This window comes from Corapipo altera, unplaced genomic scaffold (genome assembly GCF_003945725.1).
Source record: "Corapipo altera isolate COAL_440 unplaced genomic scaffold, ASM394572v1 0, whole genome shotgun sequence".
Taxonomy (NCBI): Eukaryota; Metazoa; Chordata; class Aves; order Passeriformes; family Pipridae; genus Corapipo; species Corapipo altera.
The window spans coordinates 39,693,891-39,721,792 of NW_020884872.1; the positions used below are offsets into that span (position 1 = coordinate 39,693,891).

The 27,902-nt window shown below is 37.9% G+C and overlaps 1 protein-coding gene and 1 long non-coding RNA gene across 2 annotated transcripts in view; one reads left to right on the top strand and one right to left on the bottom strand.

Moving 5' to 3' along the window:
• Positions 1-2,332: 2,332 nt before the first annotated feature.
• UBAC2 (UBA domain containing 2) overlaps positions 2,333-27,902 on the bottom strand; it is a 95,385-nt gene continuing 69,815 nt past the window's right edge. The window contains exons 7-9 of the mRNA XM_027644788.1: positions 20,259-20,504; positions 6,344-6,466; positions 2,333-3,217 (exon numbers count right to left, since the gene is read on the bottom strand). Coding sequence (XP_027500589.1) covers positions 3,110-3,217; positions 6,344-6,466; positions 20,259-20,504 — 477 coding nt within the window. The 3' untranslated portion in view covers positions 2,333-3,109. The remainder of the gene's footprint in view (positions 3,218-6,343; positions 6,467-20,258; positions 20,505-27,902) is intronic.
• Positions 12,746-14,039, top strand: LOC113947829. The gene is made up of 2 exons (XR_003527887.1): positions 12,746-12,844; positions 13,795-14,039. It is a non-coding gene; the product is annotated as an uncharacterized LOC113947829 (long non-coding RNA).

Genomic DNA, 27,902 nt, shown 5'->3' on the forward strand with positions numbered 1-27,902 from the left:
TAGTCCCTGTGCTCGCTGATTTACAGGCAACCTTTAATGCTTGTTTTGAGGGAGGAAAATGGTTTGGTAGGTATGGAGCCAAATCAACCTACATCTTAGCAAGAAGTTGAGGCTTGAGAACCTGAACCTGGTGGCTTATCAGGCAGATTTCCACAAACACCAGGCTCACTGTGGGTGTATTTCAAAGTATTACATAACTGTCCAGGAAAGTCCCCAGTAAATTACTCCAATGCTGTCTCAAAAGACATTCCCAGTCTAGTAGAGGAATTTTAACAGCAGCAACTACTTTTATTTCAAAATACCAAATCTTGGCTTTACTAAAACCAGTGTGAATTTCCCATGTACTTAAAATCCTCTCCATAGAAAGGTATTGTGTCTTCTCTCGCTGCCAAAAAATACTGCTTGTGTCACACACAAAATAGAAACTATGCTATGAGATATTCAAAACTGTGCCAGACAAACACTATGTAGGCTGCGAAAAACATGCTCCTCGCATTCCCAGAAATGGTTCATGAAAGTTTCACCATCAAGTGGAAATCAAGTTTTTTTCCGGCTCTCATGTGTGCATCTCTCTTCTACAGTTCTTGCACGAAACAGGAACTATGTTCAACAGCATCTGAGACCCTTCTTTTACCACTTCTTTTTTTTTTTTTTTTTTTTTTTAATTGGAAATCACAACCCTGGAAGCATTTTGAGTACAACCTTTTCTTCCAGAGGTCAAGGGGAGTTTTGAACTTACATCACCAAGACCTGCATTCTACCCCTTATGTTTGACCACATTTTGCAAAACGCCCAGCAAAATTTTCCACACAACTATGACATTTGGATATCCCCTGTACAGGCAACAGTAGAAAGGATTTAGACTTGGAGAATATCCATTTACATACCCCAGGTGCCACTAAACATGTTTTAAAATCCCAAGGAATAAATGCTCTTTGAGCTTGTCCCTAGAACAGGGCAATGTCTGAAAGGGAACAGGTCATATTTAATTTATCTTGGGCTAGGTGGACTTTTTTCCTATAGACAAAATTTGATTTCTGAAGTAATTCATTAGTCTTCATTGCTACTTTTTGATAAAATATTTGTGAAGGAAAAATCTGTATGTTTCAAAATCAAAACCTATACTTGTTTCAAAACATTTAACTAGTCTACATATGCAAATTATCACAGCGATTATTTTTGTTACATGTGTCTTTTCCTTTCTAAGACAGAAAGTTTCCCGAGTTCTCTAGGTACAGAAATGCCCGTGGCCTATAAACATACAAAGCCTCAGCTTCACGCAAACAAAACCTCTCATTTAAAAACCAGACCCTGCCTAAATAATATGATCATAGCAACAAACCAAACCCTGAAGGACATCGATCAAAGCCCAAGAAAACACACAGTCATTCCAGAAAACCCTTACTTCATGCACTGGAAAATACCAAAAATTACATACAGGCACTGTGCTGAAATCTGCAAAAATTTGACGCAATTTCTGGATAAGGACTTGTGTGCCTGAAAGACTTTTTTCAGTTTTATCATTTAATTAAAAAAGGAAAAGAAATCTGTCTCTCTCTCTCCCTAAATCTTGTCCTGTACATTTTCCAGGCCAAGCAAGACCGTGTAGATCTGTACTTTGGTACACACATGTTCATTTGGATTTCCAAACATTCTTCTCTTTCCCATATTCTTTCACCTCCTCCCCTTTGCACCTGCTATTGCCTTTTCTACTTTTTATGACCTATATCTTATTCTAAATGTATGTATGTATTAAATATGCCTGTGTGTATAAAAATGGACACATATACACATGCTATACAAACACAAGTACACACAGAAACATATGTTAAATGCTTAAGATACATGTGTAGATTGGTTTCATGGAGTTGCAGTTTGGAACCTTGTATTCTTTCAGCTTGGCTTTATAGAGATGCTCCTTCCTCTCCACGCCACCTCCTGCAACTCCTAAGGTGCTAATACTGAGCACTTCCAAGAGACAAGCCAAGTCTATCAATCTAAACTTTGAATCCAGTATTGTATGAGCTTGGCATTACTGTCCTGTTACCTCCTGTACCAACCTGAATCACCCCTGGGGTTAATATTCCAGCCTCTGGTCAACACTAAGTTCCTCCAGACAGTGAGGATTCAGCAAATGCAAGGGTTATCCTCATCTCTGACACCAGAAAACTAGAACTATATATATAAAACTTAGCTTTTTATCACTGTCTTTTAAGATAGTACACAGCCAGCTGACAAAAAAAGAAAGCAGCACGTAGGACACAGCATACATCCATTGTTACAGAATTCCTCTCTGAATTAGTCATGGAAGTCATTCAAGTCATTCCAGTTCTGATCTTATTGCATCATTCAATTCACCTTTATTGCTTCCAGTGAGTATCTTCATGACCCGTATCTGAACAGCAATTCACTCAGTTCGTAAAGATTCAAATTTACAGTGGTCACTTACCATACCTTGCCATACACACATGAATTTTCTCTCATCCTATCTGTGTATTATGTGCTGAATGACAACTTTTATTTAAAAAGAAATTTGAGAAATGAAATATTACAGGCATTAATAAAACTTTGCAAAGAATGACATAATAGTCCCATAACCCTTTACTGAGTTGAAAGTGAAGTGACCTTCAAACCTCTTATTACTGTAATAAAAAATCAAGTAAAATAACATGTAAGCTAAAGAAATTAGACTTGTAAGTGAAGAAAATACGATTTTTCTTGATAGATAAATCTAGTTGTTGTAGTTGCTGGCGCCTCTTTTCCCAGTCATTAAGTCTGATAACATGTCTAACAAGGATTTACAAGAAAAAACCCACCTATTTTATTTTAAAAATAAATTTAGGTGATATCCAGTAACAAGTAGAAACTAAAGTTACTTTTAAAAGGATAACCAGACTAGAAATCATCAAGTGATCTGAAGGCTTGGGAACAGTTCACATCATTTCTTAACATCACTTTGAGTCACCAGTCATGCGGAGCCAGTTTCTCTCTCCCGACGCCCCCGTGGGGCCGACCTTGGTGACTCTGCCCAGCAGGTGGCTTTGATCCTCTGATCCTCTTCCAGGCATGTACAAACTCATCGAGTGAAGTTCCTTCACACAGAAAACCATCAGTGCTGCAGTAGAAAATTAGTGGCTACATTTAAGTCATTATTTGAAGCCCTCAGAGCTTCTAGGGCATCTCCTCTGGAAAATCCCATTTCCATAAGCCGTGCAACCTGGAAAAGAAATACTACTTTAAAACCAGAATTTTATTCACACTGTGTGCACATTAGTCATGTTAAAATTGTGTCAGAAATCCCTTTTCACTGATAAAAGATTTATCTGAGACAGCATGCTTCAAAACACTGCCACAGAGATGACCACTTTATGATACTTTATTCAAAACTGATTGCAGAAAATGCCACACCTGCATTTTCCTAGCTGGTGCAGTTTTGAAAGAAGAGTAAAATCCAAAGTTTGGTACCACACATGACAACTACAGTCTGACCTGCTTGCTGCTCTCAACAAGAACAGGATCTCAAGAAAACAATACTGACTAAAAGACAGAATTTTACAGCAGATGCGAAAACCTATCCAGATACCCTCAGCTCTACTATCCTTGAAAAGACACACTTCTCCAGAGGGCATTAAAAAAACCTCAGAACTATTCATTCTAGGTGTTTTGGTTTTTTTTTAATAAACCTTCAAGTTAGTTCTAAAATAGAGGCAGTACAATACTTAAATGGGTTTAGTAAAATTCTTGTAAGGCATCTACATGTACTCAAAAAAGCACTTTTTTGCAAAAGACTTCTACAAAACAAAAGTCAAGATATCCCATGGAATAATTACATGGAAAAGTGCACATTAAGACAGTGATTTTGGTAATCAAGAACCACTTGACCATCCCTCTTTATAATACCATGTACTTGACACCTAATCTTTGTGCTTTGTGCTGACAGATATTCAAATCACCACATGTGAAAAGCAATGTATGCATAATCAAATTTAATTTATGGTTACATTCCAATCCGAAGTACATTTAAAATCTACAATTCTCACTTTAGTATGACTGAAAGTCACAATATTCACTTTTATAATTAATCTTCCAGAAAGTGGAAAAACAAGGTGTGGAGAGGCAGGGAGTGACATGTAAAACTAGCTGTGGCCACTGGCAGCATAAAGCATTCCTCGTCCTGCTTCAAATGGCCTTGTGGCCAGACACCACAGCTCCTGAACCTGGATGTCCTGGGCTACAGGAGTTGTCAGAGAGATACCACTGCTCCTCCTCTGCCTGTAGGAGCCTGCAGCACCAGAGTGGAGCCAAGCAGGAAGGCAGCAGAGGCTGTTTACATCTCAGGAGGAATATTCCCAGAGTGCAAGAGTAATGTGCAGCACTAGTATCGAAAGTACTCTAACTGCCTTTTAAAAGAAAAGTGCCATCAAAAGCAGCTTTTCTTTCCCCTAAGACACCTCCAGAACTTTCAGTATTTTTAATCATCTCTGCCTTGGTGACTTACTGAGAAATACACAAGTGTCAAGTATGCCTAGAGGTGCAGGTCCTCCTATTCTTAATATAAATACACCATGACAAAATGTTTGAGAATGGTTACCTTGGTTATCAGAACATCAACCTTAAAACCCAGTGCCAGTTTCTCACCTTCTTGTAGGGAGAGAAATGAATTGTTACTTTCAACACTTCTGCAACAATAGGTTAAATTCAAACTCAATTTTGTAACCTGCAACTTTCTAAAGTTTCCTCTGCCTGATTTTTCATGTCAGATTGTGTTTTTTATGAGAAAAAGGGCAAGCAGTGGAATAAAACCTAACCACAGAAACATTTCAGAAGAAAGGCTTTTACTGCATTTGCCATGAATTCTAACCTTAAGAAGTGGTGGATGGAAGTGCAACTTCACCGTTTAGAGATATATCCATTGAGCATCATGGGGAATAGTAACAAAAAAAATATCTGTTTTCATCTGAGTGTATTTTAATCACAGGAACTGAATCCAGCTCCAGGAAACAGAGATGTATAACTGGCAACGGTAATTCAAGGTGCTAAAAACCCACAAGAAATGCAGAGATTTTGGTACAAAAAGCATTGCAAATGCACACAAACTTTAATCTGACAGCACTGCAAAATGACAGCAATCAGGTGGGCTCTACAACCTCAATGCATCAGAAAATATAAGTGTATATTGCTTTCATAAATCTAGGCCTAAAGGCTTTGGGTAAGAATCCAGCATAAGTCACACTAGTAACTAATGTATTAGTTCCAGCCTCAAAATAAAAGTTTCTATAAGCAGAATTTGTCAATAAAACAAATACATAAACCAACCCATCAGGGAAATCTTTCGGTTCATCCCATACTGGCACTGAGTAGACTTTCAGGCCATCCAAAACTAAATTTCTGGGATTAGTCTCAGAAAGTGCTTTTTGGTGTGGAGTTTTTATTTCTTTTTTTTGTTTGTTAGTTGAGGTTTGGGGTATTTTTTTTGGTTTTTTTTTCATTCTTTTTGGATGTAGCCCAGAAGGTTGGCAGTCAAAACCACCAGTGCAGGTAAAGTTTTGAACATTTTGAACATAATCTAACATTGAATCAAAACTAGAAATCAGATCATAGCAAAATTTTCTGTTTGAGACAAGTTCATTTTAAACTAACTAAAAATGACAGTGTGGTGCTAGCAAGTGTTGATTTATTATCCAAAAAAAAAAAAGGAAAAAGGGAAGGAAAAAGTCACCCTTGAAACTTAGTCTTGTTCAAGGGTAGCAAAGACCTTAGACTATAAATGGCCAATACAGCTAACTGCAGGCAGGCTACAACCTGGAGAACTTGATTGCAATAAACCCTGAATACAAGTATAAGACTAATCTTAAATTCTTAAATTTACAAGTAAATAATGCTCTCTTTTGAGAGCAGAACTATCAATAAAAGTCTAGAATTCTAAATCTATATAGTCTGGCATAACATTCTCGTTTCAGAAAAACTGAAGTACTGAATTGGAAACTTAAGCTGGGGACCTCAACAAAGAAGATATGTACGAGACAAATAATGAAATCTAAGAGTCATTCTTCCTTCTTTGAAACATTTATCAGATTTGATTAGTTTCCACTCGTGAAACCATCACATCTTTAAATACAAAATACAAGCAGTTACATATAAAAGCAGAAACTCCCAAGTTGCTCTGGAACTCTGGTCTGGATGGTAATGACAATGCGTTGTCTCTGTATTGTGACCATTACCCAATATTCTAATTTGTGCTGCTACAGAGAACATCTAAGAAACTGTGTAAACGGATGATAAAAAATTAGTGGAGTTAATTCCTAACCATTTTAATGCCATTTTAAAATAGAAAAGTGTTTACCTGCTCTTCAGAAACCTCAGTAGGTGGAGGTATGCCTTGTTCAGACGGGTGATGATCTTGATAATTTGCGTTATGTCTATGACGTAAAGGAGGAAACAGTCTGTTCCAGTTAATCATCCCACCCTGAAAGCAGACACTGCTGTCAGTCTTTGCAGAAAGAACTACAAATTTTTTAAACAAAAAGATCTTCCGTACCACATAATATGAAAGGCAAATGTTTAAGCAAAATACTTTACTTTAAACAACAAAAACTGCTGCAGTCTCTTATGAAGTAAAAATTGGACTAGTTACTGCTTTGCTAGTTATTTGAAGTGATCACTGCAAACTACAGAAAAGTGATAACAGAGGGAGGAAAGAATATTTCATATCCACTGGGACAGATCTAATTCAGTACAGTGCTAGACTTCTCAGGCTCAAAGATCACTGTCTTTACTGATAGGGATTTGCCTGGCAAGAGGTGCAACAGCAGGTCCTGCAAGTGCTTTGCAAGGCTGCTGCTGAAGGTACCCAGGGAAAAAGAGTGCAAGAAGTAAGAGAGGGGAAAAAGCAAAAGGGGATTCTCAGTGCATCAACAAAACCACATCAGGAAACTCAGAACAAACCCAGCCTTCAGGATAGCTGTGATTTTCATGCGATTGCTTCTGTGACAGCAATGCGATTTACAGCCTCCCATACCACCTCACCTAACTTCCATGTATTAAATACCAGTGCAAAATCTGGCCGTGTTCCAGTGCCAAAACATCTTGTAATTACATAGTAATACAACAAATACACAGCAGTAACACAGGTACAGTGTAAATCACAGAACTGAAACTTCCTCTTAATAACCAAGCTTGAAGTCTTGTAATAATAAGACATTTAGAATATAAAGCACAAATAATAAAGTACAAGCTTTATAATTGTCCAGAAACAATGAATCCTCAATTCACTAGCTTAAACAAACATTTTTGTAAGGGATTTTGTATCACACCAAAACCACAGATCCTGCAAGCAGGTAAGATCAAACTCCAAATCTTTCTTTTCTATACAGTTTGTTAAAACACCTTTTGCAGTTTGTGTTGTCCTTTTCCTCCTCCCCTGCTCCCCTTGTTACTATGGAGATGATCCCCCTCCCTTTCTGTCTATATAGGACATGGACTTCCTTCCTCTAGTTGCTCTATTTTAGTTCTATAATGTCGTTTCTCAAAAGACCTTTCTCTTATGAGAGTTTTTTCTTTTCTTCTCTCACTGAGGGCTCTTCCTGCTTTTATGTACCCCGGGAGCATTAAATCCCCTCTGCTCCATCAGTCAGCTAAACTTGATTCTAAATCACAAAAAAAGTTAAATTATTTAGTTTTCCTGCCCTTTCCTTTGTTTCCTTCCTTTCTCTCCAGAGGATACCCAACCGGCCCAGATACCACAGGGGGCAGTAAAATAGCACACTTTAAAATGCATTTGGGGAGTCATGAGATTTGAAACACCAGCTTGTGAAGTGCTCTAGTCCCTTACATATTAGAGTGCATTTTCCCTGCGAAGATGTGCAATAGCTAGGAGTCATCACTCATTTTCAAGACATAGTTTCCACTGCTGGTGATTTTGAATTTAAAAATTATTATGTATCTACATTTCTATTTTCCATACTGTATAAAACATTTGCTTAACATTTATGAGGTTTTAACCAAAGGATTCTGTTTAAGTCTGGCATTAGCCAAACAGCATAGCATAGTAAAAAGAAGAACTGGTTTGTAGTTTAAGCCCAAAGAGGGATATCAAACATTCTACTGACAGCACTGCACTACCCTGTGGTCTTGGGTAATCATGTCCTGTACTTCCCCATCTATAATTTCCCCTAACTCAGAATTATGTTGAATTTTAATTCATCAACTTTGAATTTCTGAAAGTCTACTAAGCTCTGTAGTTCAGCAAGAGCACTGCACTAATGCTGTTTTGCATGTTTTTATTATTTAGAGAAGACCTGAGGAGGAGGAGGAAGTAACACTGCCACAAGTAATTTACCTTAAAATGGTGAATTGAAAAATACTAACAGGATTATGACACATTCCTCTGAAGAATCGTAAGTCATACAGAATAATGTGTATCAAATATAAAATCTACAATAAATGTATTAATTTACCAGTATTCCAGTGTATCTGAAGACTGAAATAAACATACCTTTCCAGCTGTGCCCTCAACTTCAATACTGAGCTGCCTGTTACAGTTTGGTTTTGCATCCTCCCTGTCCTGTGCATTGTCACCTAATACTACAAAAGGACTTGTCTACTTTCTTATCTCAAACTTAGATTACATTTTAAATTAACATACACAGATTTCATTACTTCCAATAAAAACTGCAGATTCCTTACAAATGTAACTATTTAGTTTTGAAGGTTTACAGCAGATGCCTCGATAAACTACAAATGTTGACTGATGCATTCAGAAGAGTTCCATGTGAAGACTGCTAACCCCTTCCCAGAAAAAACAAACAACTAGACAAATTATATCAGCATAGTTGGGAGAAGATCTTTTTTTGGTTGCCCTCAGAATATTTCAATTACCTTTGAAAAATGACAAACTCTATCATTTCTTAACTATATTAATGAGGGAAGAATATCTAACATTTAATGGTGTGTGGACACGGATGTTTAGGATTAATTGCAATACTGAGGTCCACTTCTCATCTGTGTATTACTTTAAACTGCACCAAAACCAGGTACATTAGGTTTCTTTATCTTAACTGCAAAAAATCGCTTCCCTTCACAGTCTGGCCTCTAATTAGATGATGGACATGCACAAAGTTAGGCTCAAAAGAGCAGGGATTCAAGGAACTGCAGCAGGAACTATGGATCTGGTACTGTGCTAACCCCATAAAGTAAAGGTATGGAAAAATTGGGAAGTGTTGCTAATGTTGTAGATCTGTAGGAGATGGAAAGCAAGGCTACAGATTTCTAGTGTGGATGGTGACTGTGCAAAGGCCTTCAGACAACCTTAACTATCACAGCAGAAATACATGAAGATCTGTGAATTTTAATCTGAGCCAAATCAAACACCAAATAATATCTTACACTAAGTAAATATCAGAAATTCCAGTTAAAAAATGTGCAGGAGACTTCCAGACCAATACTCCACCTTGCCTCAGAGAAATTATTTTGCAGACTTCCCTTCATAATTTTATGAACAATTCTGTACTGCAGTGGTTTCACACTATACTAACACACTTGCAAGAAGTCAGAAATATAATATATCATATTATATATAATATTATATAATATCATATAAGATAACCAATCTGATTAATTTATTTAAGCAATGCTTCTAAATGCTCTGAGAGTCCCTATTGGGGAATCAGCACACAATATTTGTGCATTTCACAATATACTTGAACCTCAGCACCAAACAGCCCAGAAGAGCTCACACCAATCTCTTCACTCTTTGTTACCTTGTCTCAGGCAACAGAGCTCTCTGGAGTGATCCAAAACATTAAGCAGTGGGGATGCTCAAGGGTCCAGTATGTAAGTTCCCTTCCTTAGCAGCACCTTCAGTGACAAGTGTCTGCCAGTCTAATCCGTTTAATGAAACACAGGCAGTTCGTCTGTGATTCTGGTTTGTTATAAAAAGAATTAAGTGTAACACTACATGGTTTTGGGGGCTGGGACTTACTATGACTCAGGACCAGGTAAGGAGGATCCATTAAACCTGTCACATCCAGTGCCGATTTCCACAACTGACAGACTGACTCAGGCTATCTTACATTTTGATTATCTCAGGCAATATTTTTCTTTGTCCTGAATCATAGGTGTCAGGGAGCAGTGAGCGCAGGTGTACTACTCGAGAATGAGAAGCACTGAAAAAGTCAGTCTACAGACCATCACTCACAAAAATACTGCACAGAAATTGGTGCCTGGGCCCTTATTTCTGTTCACAACATAGTCTTCAACATGTCATCAGGAAAAACACTTGACAAAAACACTGCCTCATAAATTATTCAACTAGGATGACGGACACACTTAAAAAAAGGCCTATAAACTTTTCTCCCTCCCTTAATCCTACACTACAATTTTTTAACTATAGAAAAATTCAGTTTCCTTCTTTTAGCATCATAAAGACTGGGTGAATTGGTTGATTGTAAATTCTCTGTTACTGCCTGATAGCAGACAAATATACCAAGGAAACCATTTTATTGGTCTCTAATAAATCACTACTAGAAGTGGATTAGGAGAACACTGGTGATGTTGGAACTTCTGTTACAGGAAGAAAACAAACTGGTCACAACTTTAGATGACCAAAGAATGAGATTTAAGAACAGACTGGATTAAGGGAATGGGAAAATTGCAGCTCTTCATCATAGAAAGGTTGTAAGGAAATGCCATATTGATGATTTATTCTTGGATAGTTGCCAAGGCTTTATGTACTGAAGCTGTGCCTTATGAGGTCACATCCTTGACGTCTTTTTTTGATTTGGGTTGCTGCTTTTTTTTAATGGTGCCTGGGTCAATTCTGTTTACAAGAAAGAAGTATCCTCCTTTCCTACAGAATAAGGAAGAACTATCTAGAGCTAGCAAATGTCTCTGATTGTACAGCCTGCTAAAACCCCAGTTATGTCATTTCTTTTCACATAATCTACGCCCCCACTTTTTTGAAAAACAGCTCGACCCATTTCCCATGTACATACCTGCCATGGCATATTTTCTTATCCAAAGCTTGACAAATAAAAATGTTGTGTTATGGACAATTAACAAATATCCAGTTATGTAGCCTTTGGATATGCATATATTTTAATTAATATTTCCAAAAAAAAAAGAAAGAAAAGGCTTTATAAAAGTCCTCTTGAAAGTGATGCATGTGGTTAAGATATTTTGATACTGTTATCTCATGTAGATGGTTAATGCCAGCTTGCCATCTGTTTGCACAAACAGGAAGCACTTCTTGATATCTGTCCTGTTCACCTTTTCTTAACATAACAACCGCAGCAAAAGAAAAGAAAAAGGAAATTGCTTTGCATTTCACCTTTTAAAGTAACATTTTTAAAGTTTGCTACTCTGCATAGGAGCTATTACTTGGTATGGACATAAATATTGTCTTACTTCTTTCATCTAAAGCTTCATTAAAAAATGTACTGAAAGCAAGAAACACTTATTTACTGCTTTTCTGACATAAATTTTTCAGCAATTTATTGACTCCAAAGTAGACATACTGATGATAGAAACAAAGAAAAAGCATAACCATGAATGACATAATACCTGCTGCTCTAAACATTGTGTAAGAGATACCAACGGTAAAATTTCCAGGACACTTATTCAAAAGTCTAGCCTGCCTCTTTTTCTGAGGACAAAACTTGCTGGCTTCTTGAATGTTTTGGGTAGGTTTTTTGTGTTTTGTTTCCCTCTTACTTTAATAACTTCCTTTTTTTCAAGGGGGGTAGAAATGTAACAGTGTTAGTGTTCTAAGCATTGCTCTTAATGATGGAAAGAATTCCAATTTCTCTGGAAATTTATCCTACAGGCAAGGTTCTTTAGCCATGAGGCTCTGTCTCCAACTCTTAGTTGCTGCATCCTGAGCTTTGATGCCTGTAATTGTCCCTGAGGAGCTGATGTGTCACAGAAGTTCAGAAATCCACATGTGGTCTTTTCTGAAGCCTGATCAGCTATTTCCTTTGAAATCTGGAAGGAACAACTCAGTCTGGGCTCTGAAGCTGCCTGAGAGATAATGGAAGGGATTTCAGCACTGGCATGATATCTTCACAGTAACAGAAGCCAGAAATGCCAATGGGCAGGGCACATTTGCTCCTTGGAGGCAAGGAATGGCTGCCTCTTCTACTGCATTCAAGGAAGGCCTTCCAGACTGAATGCTATTGCATTCAAGAGTAGTGAACGCTTCCTGGCATAATCATGCCAAGGGCCTGGAATTGCAGACTGCTGCTTGTCATGGCGGGAAGGTGTGCTGCTATTTGGCTTGGACACGCAACTGCTGGCAGTAAGTGAAGAGCTGTGTAGGTACCCCCCAAAACTAGTGGATAGCTCAGAACTCTGAAGAGTCAGACTACTCCATGTTTAACCCGGTACCATAAGGGTAAGCACCTATTCTGTACTGAACTGTGCATCACAGTTACATTCACTTTTCATTCCTGCTATGATGCAGTAATTCAGCCAGAATGTGATGGATCACTATGCCAAGAAGAGAGATATTTCATGTCAAGCAGAAATTGAAAGATGGCATTTTTGAGAACTGATGTTATTCATTCATCCTACATTAGGGAAGCGTTGATCAGGACTCTCAGACCTTCTCTGCAATAATATTTGGATTTGGAGCTTCTCTAAACAGTAGAGAAAGAAAGTACTTCCTTTTCCAAACTTCCCAGCTTCCCTTGCTTGTGTCAGCTATTCATCCAAACTGAGCTCTTGCTGGTGCTGTGACATCACAGGTATGGTCATGGCTACATCAGTTGAAAACATGCATCCATGTTGTCCTATTAGCAGTGGGGTTTGTCCATTTTTCCCCACAGAAATCTCAGGTATATATTGAAAAGTAAGTTCCCATTATTATGCATTAATCTTTGTGAGTGAAGCTGATCATAACCATAAGTTGAGCATAACCACCAGCTGAATTTTAAAGCAATGACATGATTTGGAGTTGTTCTTCCATCTGACATTCAACACTTGCTGAGTGAGACAATCAGGTGTGTGGGGGGGTTGTGCCCAGTGTTCAAAACTCTGAAGGCGGGTCCACCAGCATGAACATGGGGTCTGTACTTGAGGAAATAACATTAGCTCCATTTTAAACATTTTGCACAAAACAGAGACAGTTCTACTTTAATGCATGGCTCTTTGGATGTGGACTGGTGACAGTGAACTGCTATTAATACATGACGATGAGATAGATAACCCTTCATTCACCTCCTGTATACAAACCTTTTCAAAGAGTAATAAGGAATAAGTAGAGGCTGGAACCAAAGTGAGAAATCAGAGTTCCCGAATTGTTTTGATTTGACAAGCTAAGAGCACAGCTGGGACAGGTGAGCTGAACTGGCCAAAGGGATATCCCACACCATAGAACATCATGCTCAGATATAAACTGTGGGAGTTACCCAAAACGAGGGTCGATCTGGATTTGGGAACAGGGTCTGGCATCTGTCAGCGAGTAGTAAGCAATTGTATTGTGCATCACTTCTTTGGTTTTTTTTTCTTTCTTTTTATTATCAATATAATTACTTATTATTATTATATTTTACTTTGTTTCAATTATTAAACTGCTCTTATGTCAACCTACTTTTCATTTTCCTCCCCATTCCTCCAGGGTGGTAGCACGGAGGTGAGTGAGTGGCTGTGGGAGCTTAGTTGCTGTCTGGGCTAAAACCACAACAGTAGCACGTTAAGACACAATGGGTGAACCCAGCTTGCAGTTGTTATGTGCCAATATCAGAGTTCAAATCAGAGAACCTGAATACTAAGGCAGATCACTTACTATCTGAACCACAGACTTCTTATTTACTATACGATACGGAAAACGGCACTAAGAAGAAATGGCCCATCAAGACTCTCTCAGTGCAGACTGGAAAGAAAACAGAAGCAGGCCTGGAATCCAATAACCAACCACTCCCCAAAACGGATGCTTTATTTATCCCACATTCACTAGAAATGAAGGGACAGGTACAACTGAAAAGAAACTTGCCTTCTATAAGCTAGACTTGACCAGACAGTGAATTAAATACTCTGGAAATGCCTGGGGACATTTGTACTCCATGAATTTTTTTATACAAAACTGCTGCAAGTTAAATTGCCAGAGGAAGAGAATGTAGATCAATCACACAGGAGAATAAAAATACTCTATTTCTCAAAAAAAAATTTATTTGCTTTGAAATAAAACAGTGTTTTGCTTTAGGAAGTTGCCCAACCACTGCTTCTCTAGGGAAACCGATTACAAATACTAAACAAATTGAAAGGCTATAGCTCAGTCAGACAGAAAGAAAATTCCTTAATTCCAGTCCAAGAAAAAAAAGGATTGTTCATGTGTGAGTGGGGTGCTATCGAGGAGTAGGAATTAGAGAAAGTTAGCCTTGTGATTGTGACAGGTGGCTGTTAATGAGACATTCAGCTTACTCTAGTAGTACTACTAGTGTCTGTCAGGTTGTGGAATTGCCAACTTCCATAAAAAAACCAGAAACCTGACATTTCGGTGGTAGTTTGTAGAGGAAATAATCATAGACTATTCATTACCTGTGTCAGCACCCTGGAAATTCAACGTTTTTAATTTCACAGCTCGAATCCATGAAAAAAGTTATTCAGAAAAGTAAAACAGAAATGTCTAAATAGCAATGGGTTATCAGTTGCTGCAAATACATTACTGAAATACAACAGTAAAAAACCCCAAAATTCAGACATGCCAACATCAAGGGTATATGCAGTTTTTACACCCAAAAACCTCTTGAAATAAATCCAAGTTTATTTTCAACACAAAGAAAACATTATTAAACAATTACAAGATTGGAAAAAGCCAGAAGAGTGCAAAAAAGCAAAGGACGAGTTAAAGACACACAGATCTGAAGGAAAAGATACTGTTTTCTCTACAAAAAGGGAAGCTGTCTTATTTCAAAAAAGGCTTGGAGTATATCCACACATGTAAACTGGCATGCAGAGGAAGGGGAGAATGATGGAATACTGGATCTAAATTTAGCCACAATTATTACTGCTGCAGCATACACTTCATTCATGGGCTGAAACAAACCCACGGATCACTCATCGGTCAACTCAATTCTTTAAAAATACAATCACAAATCTTATACACACACATCTCAGGAGTCACAGCACAAAGAACTTTTTTTATCCTATTGGCACCCTACGTACCATTGTCTTTGGAGTCTATGGAAGGGTTGCTAAAGACAGTTTCTATTCCATTATGTCACAAAATCCCAAAAAAGCCTCAGGTAACACAGACTGGTTGGAATGGAAACCTAATTAGAGAAAAAAACTTTGTGTGACACTTGGCTGAAAGTCTCATCCATTTATTCAGGTAAAGCAGTCAGGTAGTCTCCTTCCTGACAATGACACATACATTTGTGGAACAAAAAAAACAAGCTCCTTCCATCCAAAGTCCTGGCTGTAGAGGAAGGGCTTTTATGGACCTAGCAGTGTATAAAGGTTGCAGAAGGTCTTCATGGTTCAAAATATCTGTTTGAAGCACTTGTTAGTACTCAAACTTGTGAAGTTACTCAAGAAGACTTCACTAAAGTGCCATCTCTCCGTGCCAGCAGGAGAGCTAAGGAATATGCTTGGGTCTGGTTCTTACACTTCTCTGAGAAAACAGAATTGGACTGTCTGGGAGTATATTGACTGAGGGATTTTTTTCCTACCATCATGAATGAGGATAATATTGCTGAGAAAGAATTCTTGTGCCAGGAAAATCTTTGCTCCGTTAATCCATTTTTTTTTTCCCATGGTCAGAAGTTTATTGCTTAGATATAACCAGAAGGTAAACTGACAATCTAGCCTCACAGTCTTTAGCTGACCAAATACAAAACTTGCAAATTTCTCAGGATATGAGACTCCCTATAAGACACTCAGTTTGCCTACCCACAGAGCATCTCTCCCATGTCCCAGGAGAAAGACATCTAATGAATGAACAATTAGAGGAAGTCCCTTTGTTATAGAAGCCTGGTCTTTGCAAGCAGTAGAATCTCATACAGACATGCCATGTGATATGAATCAAAGGAGAGTCTAGTCTCACTGAAAATTAATGGCAGCTAGAAGAGAAGAACAAAAAGATAGGAGGGAAAAGACAACATAAGCTTAAAGTGGAAGACAGGGTAGAAAGAGAGGTAGTAAAATGAAGATTTTCATGTGTGGCTGTAGGCGTATCATACAGTCTGGAGCAACCTGGTAAAGTTCTTCTCTCATCCAAAACACTTAAGAGAAGCCAAGATGTAGGCAATACCATGTCCTAACATGCTCAGCAAGAATAAAGGAATAAATGCTCTGTGGATACAAAAAAACATTTTTTCAAGATGAAGGGACTGAGGTTCAAACACCACCCCTCCCGAATGGGCACAGGGATGAGCGCTCAAAGAAGCTGTATTTAGTACCAACAGAAGGCACTGACCATCTTTCTGCAACTTTCCACCACCTTCCACATATACGTCTTTAGTGACAACAGTGTTGTCAATAACAACTAGACACGGAATCCTCCCTTATCTATTCCCAGTTTGGTTATCTGCCAGCCTCCCTCCATATTTCTCAATGGGAAGTGAAAGTCAGGCTGACTCCCTGCTACCCACACTGGTGCACAGATGCAGCACTTGCTTCCCTTTTCCCACCATGTCTTTTAGCTGGGTTAGGTTACAGAAAGATAAACTTTCGAAAAATGCTGGGAAATGAAAGAAACCAAGAAGTAGAAACATCAGGACTGAAGACCAAGATTTTTATCAATATTACAGTGTGAAATGGATAAAATAGCAAATGATTACTGGTGGTGTGACATGATGGGAGAGAACTTTCCAAGGACTTTGTACAGGAGTAAACACCAAGCATGGGAAAATGGAGACGAAGGCGAAGAGATGATGAAAATGTGGGAGGAAAATGGGACAGTAGGGAATGAAAATGTGAAAGCAATATGAAGGGGAAAAAGAGATCAGATAATGGGGAAAAATTAAAATATGATAAACTATTTAAATTACAACATAGGATAGGCAAAGAGCATGAAGGAAAAGAACTAAGAAACTGAAGTTTTAAAAGCAGTAACAAAATAGCAAGATGGTATTTTTTGAGGGAATTAATACATATGGCACACGTTTTATTCTACTGCCTCTATAGGTGCATAGAGGTGACATTCAGTAATCCTCCATTTGTGACAAGATCATAATTTCTCAGCAATATCCACGGGAGAAAACAAAGAACAAAAAGTTTTCAAGATGCACACTACCATCTGTTTAAGGGCTGTATCCACAGCAACTAGAGACCAAGAAAAAAAATCAGTCACCATGTAACCACACTCCCCTGAGAAACTAGCAACGAAACAGTTTCTAACAACATATTCAGACACAGTACCACTGCATATTTAAGGATTAAAATGAGATACATCAAGTCATGAAGTTGGTTCAAATTCTACCACATATTCAATCTTCTTGTCAAAGTCACGGGTGTTTTGACAACCCAGCACTCACATACACAGCTCCATGCTTCGGGGTCCTCCAGACCACAACATTTCAGCTAGAGAAAGACTGGGAAAGGTAAAGCTCAAAAGAGCTGCCGGCAAAGAAGTTCTGGGGTGCTTCTTCTTTGCTTTTCCTATTTTGTAGAAAGTATCCAAAGTGAATTCTGCTTTGGATAAAAGGGCTCTGTGAACAGCAGGGGGAAAAAAATTATTTACATCCCAGTATCTTCAGTATCTTGGAAGTACAGTATAAACAACTTATAAGAAACGCTTTTCACCCAGTCACCCAGTTTCTTTCCCTGTTCTAATTTTTTTTTTTAATTAAACTTTTTTTTATGTTGGCTTGTCATGTCACATTCTTCAGAATTTCTTGCAAAGACTTGAAGAATAAGCTTTCTACAAAAGGTATCTATTCAAAAGAGGGGCCTCCTTATGGTCGGAACAGAATATGTTGACATTGCACAGACTATAGAGCACTGTTAAAAACACCGATCTTCTCCTTCCATTATACTACCAACATTCTGGGAAACTGCACCGCCTCTTTTCTCAAACAGATGAACCAAAGAGTAAAGGAGTAGGAGGAATGAGCAGAGCACCTTCTCAAGGGGGAGTTAGACAAAATTTTTGCACTATGGCATGCAGAGGAAACTGGAAGTTCACTTCCCTCACCAAACGAAATGGAAAGCATGAGAGAAAATGCTACTTTGTCTCACCTATGGCACACTACCTACACACAACATACTGTGACTTCAGAAATTCACACAACGTTCTCCTAGAATATAGTTCAAAGCCATATCTAATGACTGATATGTACTTCACAGCTTTTATTATTTTCAATTTCACAAAAAAGCTGCTTAGAACTGATCTGCATTCTTTATCAGCTTCACTCTCACAGGAAAAGTTATCATCTAAATTCCATCTGTAATGTGATCTGTTCCACTCCACTGTCTTCAAATTACACATTTCCAAAACCTCTGAAGGTAAAAGAATTGCCCAAGTATAGCAATCCAGAAAATTATTGTCAATTTTTCAAATATTATTTTGAGATTGAAATTAGTCTGCTTTCCATTTTTACCACTACACCTCAACATTTGTGAACGATGCTTTTTGTGATTTAGTTGATGGCCAGTAAATTCTGTGAGTGAGTCATTAAAAAAAAAAAAGGCTGGTCAAAAGCTTTCATGACACACTTTTCTGAAGAGCCTCTCTGAAACATTCATACATTAATCCCATTGCCTTCTGATTGCTGGTTTCAAAGATTAGCAGTTAACTAAATTATCAGTTAACTAAATGCTGCGCTCAAGTTTAAGGCTAAACATGAAGGTAACTTGAAAAGTGTTTCGATAACTTGTAAAGGGAAGCATCATACTAATGTTCAAATAGCCTTCCTTCCTTTTACTCAAACCCTCCACCTTTTTAAAGGATTCTATTTGAAATCAAACATGAAAAGATGTTTCTCCACTTTCATTGTTCATTGCCTGAGGAAAGGACAAGATGAGAAGAAAATGTTATCAACTGTTCTTTTATAATTTACTGCTCTGAACTTATTTGTCACTTTTTGCAATTAAAGATATATTAGAAAGGCTGTCCTTCGTAAATGGAAATGGCTTGTTTCTCCTATCTGAAAAAACCTGGCTGCACTCTTCCCAGCTGCTTGTAGCCCAAGACACACTTCCAATTCATTTCCTATTACAAGGTCAACATTCAAGAACTGAGTAATTTCTAGTTCCAATCTTATGCTAAAACTGATTAATTTTCTTATGGGAATAGAGAAAAGTAGATCAGGAACTTTCTACCTGAGGAACAATTTCATCATAGCGAAACGGAAAACAAGGAAAATAGAATGATATTATCAGAGACTAGAAACAAATATTCATACTCTAGCTGTTGGCCAAAGCTTTATGTCATCATGCCTCTAATTCTGGCAACGCATTAAGGGTACCATGGCTATACCTACTTGCACGACACTATCTGGAACACAACAAGAACTTGTGTATCAGTACAGAGCTGTGTTTCAGGCAAAGGAAACTCAGTAAAGACCTCAAATTGCTGGGCTGCAAGTAAATGTATGTTCACATAGAGCAATGAAAGGCCCATGTTGTCTGCTAGTAACACATACATCTAAGATACAGGAAAAAGTGAATTGAGACACCTTCTGTCTTGTTTCAATACCCTACAATGCAAAGTCTGAGAATATCTGCATTTGTTGGTTTGTCTACAACAGAGAAAATAAAAAGGCTCTGCTATTGTGTTTGATAAGGAAATAAACCAAGAGCATTAAACATGGCAAACAGAAAGTCCCTTGTGGTTTACCTCTGTAAGAAAGGTAGAGAATTTAATTTCTGCCCTTTCTTGAAAGAAATAACCTGTACATCTACAAACAGAGGAGTTCCATCGACAATTTTCAACCTCTCTGAAAAGGATGCTAACAATACAGATACTCAGAAGAGTCAGAAGTATTTTGACTTCCCAAATTTATGCAGTGGCCCTTATTAAAGACTACCAAGAGGCAATCACTCTACCTTTCAGCCTCATTTCTGCTGAAAGAATGCCGGGAGTACTGATATCCCTACAGGATTGTCTGACATTCTGCTTCTATCTTGTGAAGCAGTTTTAACACATAAAGCTATATAAACCATTAAATGGCTATTAGCAGTACAACAGTATATGAAAGACTGATGGAGAAAAATAAAAAAAAACCACATTATTTTTAAGAAACAGGAACCACACAAGATATATGAACCAAAACTGTATCTTTCTCATAACAATATAACCCTTAAAAAATGTATAGCAATACCTGCTGCTGTCTTTGCCGCCTCATTTGGGCAACCTGAGACATCATGATTTGACGATCCAGTAACTCCATTCTCTGCTGCCTCTGGATGTCAACTGTTGCTCCCATTCCCACTCGAACTTCATTTGTCGGTTCCGCAGATGAGAAGACTGGTTCAAGAGTCCAAGAAAATATCTTTGCTACCCATTTGGGTACACAAAGAATTCGATGAACTTTTAATATACTGCTATTGTAGCAAATCCCAGAAATCTAAAACCAAAAATGAAATGTTAAAAAAACCCTCAATACTGAAAAACTTAAATACACCAAATTTACTTTGTATTTGTCTGCAGGTAACAGCTGGTCTTTCTGTTTTTTAAAGCCCTTTTTACTGTATTTACCCAGAGTTCTCAGTCAAGAATCAGAGAACAAACAGGGGATTTCTTCACCTCCAACTTCCCCCTACAGACTATCAGTTTTTTTAATCCATGTAGTCCATTGTCTGTGACTCATAAAGTTGCTTAGTGTTCTTTTGTTTGTTTCAGAATTTAAGCCCAAACCAAGTGACCCTTTTTGAAACTGCTCAAAAATTCAAATAAAAGTTTCATTTCTAGTACAGGAATTGGTCAGGGTATGCTGCATGCTGACTTGAGAAGATTAAGGCTGCTTTTGAGGATACTGAAGCGCTGTAAACACTCCTTCAAAAAAAAACAACCTCCCTTAAGGCTTTTGTTCCCAGCATCCAAGTCTTTCCTTCTAATAAAAATTAAAGCAAATCAGTGGATTTGAAGTTAAATCTAAGAGTATTCACAGACTTATTCCAAAAAAAATTTCTACTACCTTCTAGGAGAAAAAAACCAACAGGTTTAAAAATCAATTCATTAAAAACTGTGATATTGAAAAAGCCAGTTTTTGTGAGGCCCTTCTTCCACCTATAAGAAAAATACCCATTCTCTGTTTTGTGCTTGCCTTGGGGCTTGATTTTACTTCAGATTCAGCAGGAGCAAGAGAAATCCACATGCCCCATAAATGATCTACACTCATCACTCCACCATTAATCTGAATCCCATTACGAAGCCCTAGCACTTGAGCCCATAGTGGTTTATGCCACATTTCAGTATTTGTGACAAGTTATTGTCTGTCATGCCACAAGAATTATGCTGTGACAGCAGAGTGAAATGAACAGGAAGAGATATGAACCTCAAAAAATCTGTAAACATACCCCAAAAATGCCATTATGCTAGAAGCAATGTAGAAACTCCACACTTGGAGTATTTATTTATTTGAGGCTATTTATTGTGTCTCACTGACAGACATTTGTATAAACATACTAAATGCACTGCTTCATATATAAAGGGAAACAGCATAGGAAAATGCAACAAAGTTTGGAAGGGAGGATATTTTTCAGATTATTTACATCCCATGAGATGATGAGACTTTTAGCAAAAACACATTCTGGTTTGGGAAATACTGATTTTTATTTCATTCTACTTACATCCAACCCTGAGAGCAGTCATAAAATGAAACCTCAAACACAGGCTGCCATTCTAAAGTGAGAAATAAGAGTTTTAAACTACCCTTAACCCCTTCAATCTTTTTGTGTTATGAGAAATGAGATAAACGTGATGGGATAAGAGTAAGGCCATAATCACATCAGAAGGAAGGTTGCCTATAACATATAGGCAAAGGAAGGTCCTAACTGGACTCCAGGAATGATAGGATGCTGGAACAGAAGCTTCTTCATGACCTCAGAAATTCTTTCCTCACCTCTAGTGAAACTGTTCCAGATGGCTGTAAGTTCACGACTGAAACTCTTGCACATCAACTGGAAACTAGGATAGAACTATAATCACCAAAAATAAGAGGAGGAAGATTCATATCACTTCTGCAATTCATCTGCTTTTGGTATGCTGTACTTGAGGTGTAGCAAGAAGGTCCCTCAGAAACTAACCACCTGGTCCTGAGAGGGCTATGTAGATAGGCTCCTCACCCAAGAAAACCTAGATTGTACAATGACCAGAAAGGTTATTTTTTGGGAGCAAGAATTACTGAATCAGGTTGCAAATATTACATATACAATTAATCTGATTATTTCTTAGACGCAAAATGCACAAGCAGCACCAGGACCTACAAATTATCTTCCTTCCTTCTACCTCGTTAGTTGTAGGTAGTATTGTTAGGCTATGGAGCCAGGCCCCATTTTTGGTTTCAGAGATTCTGCATTCCTGATTGTACAGGTGTAACTAGGTAGGGAAAGAACTGCCACTCAGAATGCTTTGTCTAACATCACATCAGCATTCCCTCACTTCTTTCAAATGTCCCTCCCAAATTCTGATCTCTGCTTTTATCATCTACAGTCCTTTGTTAAGGTCTAAAGTTTTCAAGGTAACCTAAATCTTGAACGAGTTCAAAAAGTCACAAGAAAAAAACAAAGCAAGTGGTGATAGGAAAATCTACATCTCCCTGAATGTATGACAAATCTTGACACGTGTCTGAACATATTAACCACAAACACAATCACTCTAGCAACTCAAGATAGAAAATACAGCAAAGAGATAGCAGTGGCACGTCTTTAGTGTCAGTACTTTGGAACTTGTTTGCCTCAGAAGGGAAGGTGTACTGCAAGCACCAATTAGCTGCATCAGTAAAAGTGTCCTCGTATTTTTCTGAGTAGAGATGGATAGTCACAGAATCATCCAGGTTAGAAAAGGCCTTTAGGATCATCAAGCCTGATCATTAGCCCAGTACTGCCAAGTCCACTGCTAACCATGTCTTTAAGTGCTTCACCTACACCACTTTTAAACACCGGGATGGTAACTCAATCTCTTTCTGTCCTGGACAGCCTGCTCCAGTGCTTGGCAAACCTTTTGGTGAATAACTTTTTCCTAATATTAAATCTAAACCTCCTGTGGCATAACTTAAGGACAATTCCACTTGTCCTATCTGGGAAAAGAGATTGACCCCCACCTCATTACAACCTCCTTTTAGGTAGCTGTGGAGATCAGCTCATTCCAGAGCACTTAATCAGAAAAAAAGGCTTTATAAGTTTAAAAGTTTATGGGCACTGTTAAAATGGAGAATGGCACTTAGTATTGCATGTGAGACTCATATACACAATAGCTCCTACCTGCCTTCATAGATTTACTGGGGTCACTGGAGTAGAATGTCTGGTTTACAGCCAATGCACCAGTTGCACTAGGCTGTCTTCTCTCTCCTTACTGCTCCTCAACAGCAGACTAGTGTCTTGGCCCCTCCTTGTCCTGTCTCTTAGATAGAAGCTCATTGCATAACCCAAACGTGGACTTCAGTGGTCACAGAGCAGGAAGTGTAGAAGTCTGACAATATAAAGTTCACAATAAAGTCTAAAGTAAAAAGCACTTGGTCAAGGAACAAGACAAAAGTGTGTGGGACTAGCAGAAGAGAAGTGTATCTTCTACATGTAGTTGCCAAGAAACTTACTGTGCACCTGTTTGGGGCAATCATGTGAGACTGCAATTCTTCACAAGTATAAACACATGGAAGGAGAGCACTGGCAATCCACCTTGTCATCTCCACATCTCTCAGAATGTCCTTCTCTCCCTCCCTCCCTTGATTTACTACTCCAAATATAAAGCTATTAGACGGAAGTATAAGAAACTTTAAAATGCTGTACTCAGTTTTAACAAATTTTCAAGTAGTTTTGCCTAGTGAGGAAGAGATACCTATTTGCATATTTCCAATAAACCCAGAATGGAGACATTTGCAGTTAAAATAGGTCTTGTGATTCAGTCTGGTTTGGTGTCATACTCTCATCTTAATGTCAAGTATTTCCAAAGAACTTCTGCTTTAGCTGGTTCATATGCAGAACTTCATAGACATCATTTAAAAAAACACAAGCTTATAAAGTATAAAACAACTTCTTACACCATTTTTGTTATTGATATTGAGTTAATTTCTAATGCTTAAAAAAGCAAACCAACATTATTTATTCAATGAAGATAACCTCATATCCCAACTTCAGCACTTTACATCAGATTGAAGGACTACTTTTCCCAAACAGAGGAGCTTCTACTGTATTTTAGCCTCTAAAAAGTCACCAGAGAAGGACATTATGATTATGTTCACACTGTTAGAATGGAGAATTTTTGGCTGGCATCATAAGATGCATCTTAGTTGTTTTCTGTTAGTCACACCATCATAACCTACAAACTCATCTGTCATAACATACAGGACACAATGCAAGTGGAGGAAATGAGAGTATGCTGGAAACTGTGGCACGGTGCAGAAAAAAGTGTGCTTATATTTTTTCAGTTTCTTAACACCACGGCTTAGCACTGGTTCTTCAGACTAAGTTTCTTAACCTCCTCCTGCCCCTGTATAAAGCCCAACTTCTCCTCCCCTTCCCTCAAATCCTTCCAAAGTTGTACACTTTTTAGAAAAATGGAAGTAGCTGTAGTTTCACTGTCACATTAGGTAAACCAAACATGGAAGCTCTCTAGTATTTTACACAGCAAAGACACATATGCTCCACTACTAGCTGAGACATTTAAAATCACTCTACTTGATTAACACTAAAAAAGGAAATAAAACAGAAGAAAAAGTAGGCAGACTGGTGTAGAAAATTATGTTGAAAATTATTTTGCCTAATAGTTAAAGCTCGACAACAAATACCCAATTACTTTGTTCTGAAAAATTTAAATATTTTCATACGTATTCGAGACTTGGCTATTTTCAGATTTCAACAAATTGAAAGCAAATAGTAATTTTCTTAAGGTGAAGTGACATTTTTATACCTATTTTATCTGCTTAATCCTTGGTATGTTTCAAATTCTATACAACTAGAATCAAAGCATGGGGCTGGAGCTGGAGTCAAGATTCTGTATTTACCTTGATTAGAGAAACACATATATCAAACCAAGAGGGATCATGTGAAAACCACCCAACAAATAAAATGACTACACACATATTTTTAAGTTGTGTCACAGATGTAACACAACAGATTATTTTGTTTGGGTTTCCTTTGCAGAAATAGTTACAAATACTATAAACAGCCTTTTACAATAATTAGCTTGAGAGAAAACTAAGATTATAATGGTTCTAAAGTAATTGTCTTCATTTTCAGTCCCAGTTGAGTGGGCTCATGAATTTCCCAGGTACCCTGAAACTTTTTTTTTTCAGAGTTCAACAATGGTCCCTTCCTTGGTCAGGTGCAATCACAATCAGCACTCAAACACTGTGTATATGCAAGTATGACTGTACTGCCATTTCAGCACATACAGCTATTCTTAACTTGTACTTGTGACCTAAGGATAGGTTCCCTTGGGTCTCTGCTAGCATTCTGCAGGTTACCATCATCATATTGTTAAAGAAATCTCTTTACATAAAAGATCATGATTTGATTAATCTGCCCCAATGTAGACATTTGTAATTTAAAAGCCCGCTTATGAGCTGGTTATTTTAAGTTGGTTTCACAGTCAACAGAGAGAAATGGGCACTCTTAATATGTGACTTATCCTAAGGCAGATGTCTCCAAAGTACACACAGCTGAATTACTGTCACGGATTCCCTCTCTGGTAACACTGCTGCCAAAAAAAAGTAAATCTTGATACATGCAATCTGACTACTAATGAACTGGTTGGTACAGTTGATCAAGCAGACCAGATTTTGAACAAAGAAACTCTTCCTCAGATCTGAGAAGATTAGAAGTGAAATACAAACTACTAACTAATATCCATTTTTCTTTCTAACATCCCCTGTATACTTGGTAAGTCAACTACATTTTTTTCTCAGATGCTTTAGCTGACACAGGAATAAGCACTAGCAGCTTAATCAGTTGTCATGTGTTTATATATGGCCAATTTGACATGAGCAAGGTGTCCAAACACACACTGCAAAGAAGATTAAATCAATACAGTCAGTAGAACATTGAGACACTTATCTCAAACTAAGTCACCTACAGTCACTCAGCTGAATACTGAGCACTGTCCACTTGCAGATATATCCCCTTAGTTTTGGGTAGGATTCAGCACATCTGTTAGTGTACATATGGATATCTGCACCTGTCCTGAAGTTAGTAGGCAGACAGACAATGTTTCTTTTTCATTTTCTAATCTTTGTTATTCCATTGCTTCTCCATTTCTCGTTTCAGGCTATGTACTTCACAAGTTATGCATTGCTGATGTTGCAGCTGGAGTACTGTGTTCAGTTCTGCGCTCCCTAGCGTAAGAGACACGGACTTGCTGCAGCAAATCCAGTGCAGGGCCACAAAGATGATCAAGAGACTGGAGCATCTTTTACGTGAGGACAGGCTGAGAGAAGGGGGACTGGTTGGTCTGGAGAGGAGAAGGTTAAGGTGGATTTTATCAAAGTATATAAATGCCTGTAAGGAAACAATGAAGAGGATGGATCCAGGCTCTGCTCAGTGGTGCCCAGTGACAGGATCGCAGGCGATGGCACAAACTGAAACGTGGGAGGTTCCCTCTGAACATTGGGAAACACTTTTTCACTGAGAAGATGATCAAAAACTAGTACAAGTTGCCCAGGGAGGTGGTTGTCACCATCCTTGGAGTTACTCAAAAGTCATCTGAACGTGGTCCTAGGGTAAGCCACTCAGGGTGACCCTGCCTGAGCAGGGAGGTTGGACCAGACGTTACCCTCAGTGATTCTGTGAACTGTCTGAGTACTTGGTCTTTGGTGGGTAGCTCTATCAGCAAAGGGGAATCACATCAGTTACACACAAAATAATGTTTTTATTTAGGAAAGTACTTAAGCACAGGCAAACTTTTTAATAAGTGAGTAGTCTCACTGATAATAGCAATACTACTGGTACAAATACTGTAACACCAACATCAAATATTCCGAAATTAACCAGATGTAACATTTAACTAACATTAACCTGAATCACCACTTCTAATCACACAGTTATGAAGAGTTCAAGGAAGACTAAAGACCTACATAAGATAAATGCAGATGACTGAAGGATGTCCAGACTAACTGAAGGATGAAGGAGGATGCACGGCAGGATGTGAATGTGGAAGTAACTGCATACATTAACAGAGTCTGACCAAAGATTCTCTTCAAGAAAGTACATATTTAATATTAATTTTAAGTATGTAAAAGGGATGATATTTTACGTGCAAATACTGTACTGTGGGGTAATGCAAATGTTTCTGCATTCCCTCCAAAACATCTTTAAAACAACAAAGAATTCAGTATGAATTGTTCAAAATCACTTAAGAAAGATGTGGAAGAGGAAAAACAACAACAAGAAAATCAATGATTCTTAGGTCTGATCCAGTATTAACTACAAAATGTTATTTTTAAGACAAGAACTAAAAAGCAAATTAAAGTCTGGTTTAATTATTTTGCTCCCCAGCTGAATCACATTTTATCCTATAAATGCCCATCCTAAAGAATAGGAATTCACTATACAAAAATACCTCAGCTGGATAAAGATATGGATGGAGACAGTTCTTAACAAACAGAACTCAAAAGTACAATCCAAAGCACACCTGTGAATGTTTAACAGCAGATATCTGTAGTTTATGTAAAACTAAGTTAGCAACTTCAAAATTATGAATAATAACTAATATGCTAAAAAACTGGAACTGAAATTAAAACCATGCACTCAACACTGTCTGAACTTTCTATCTTAACCTTAAGCCATTAAAGTACATGCTCTAAATTGCA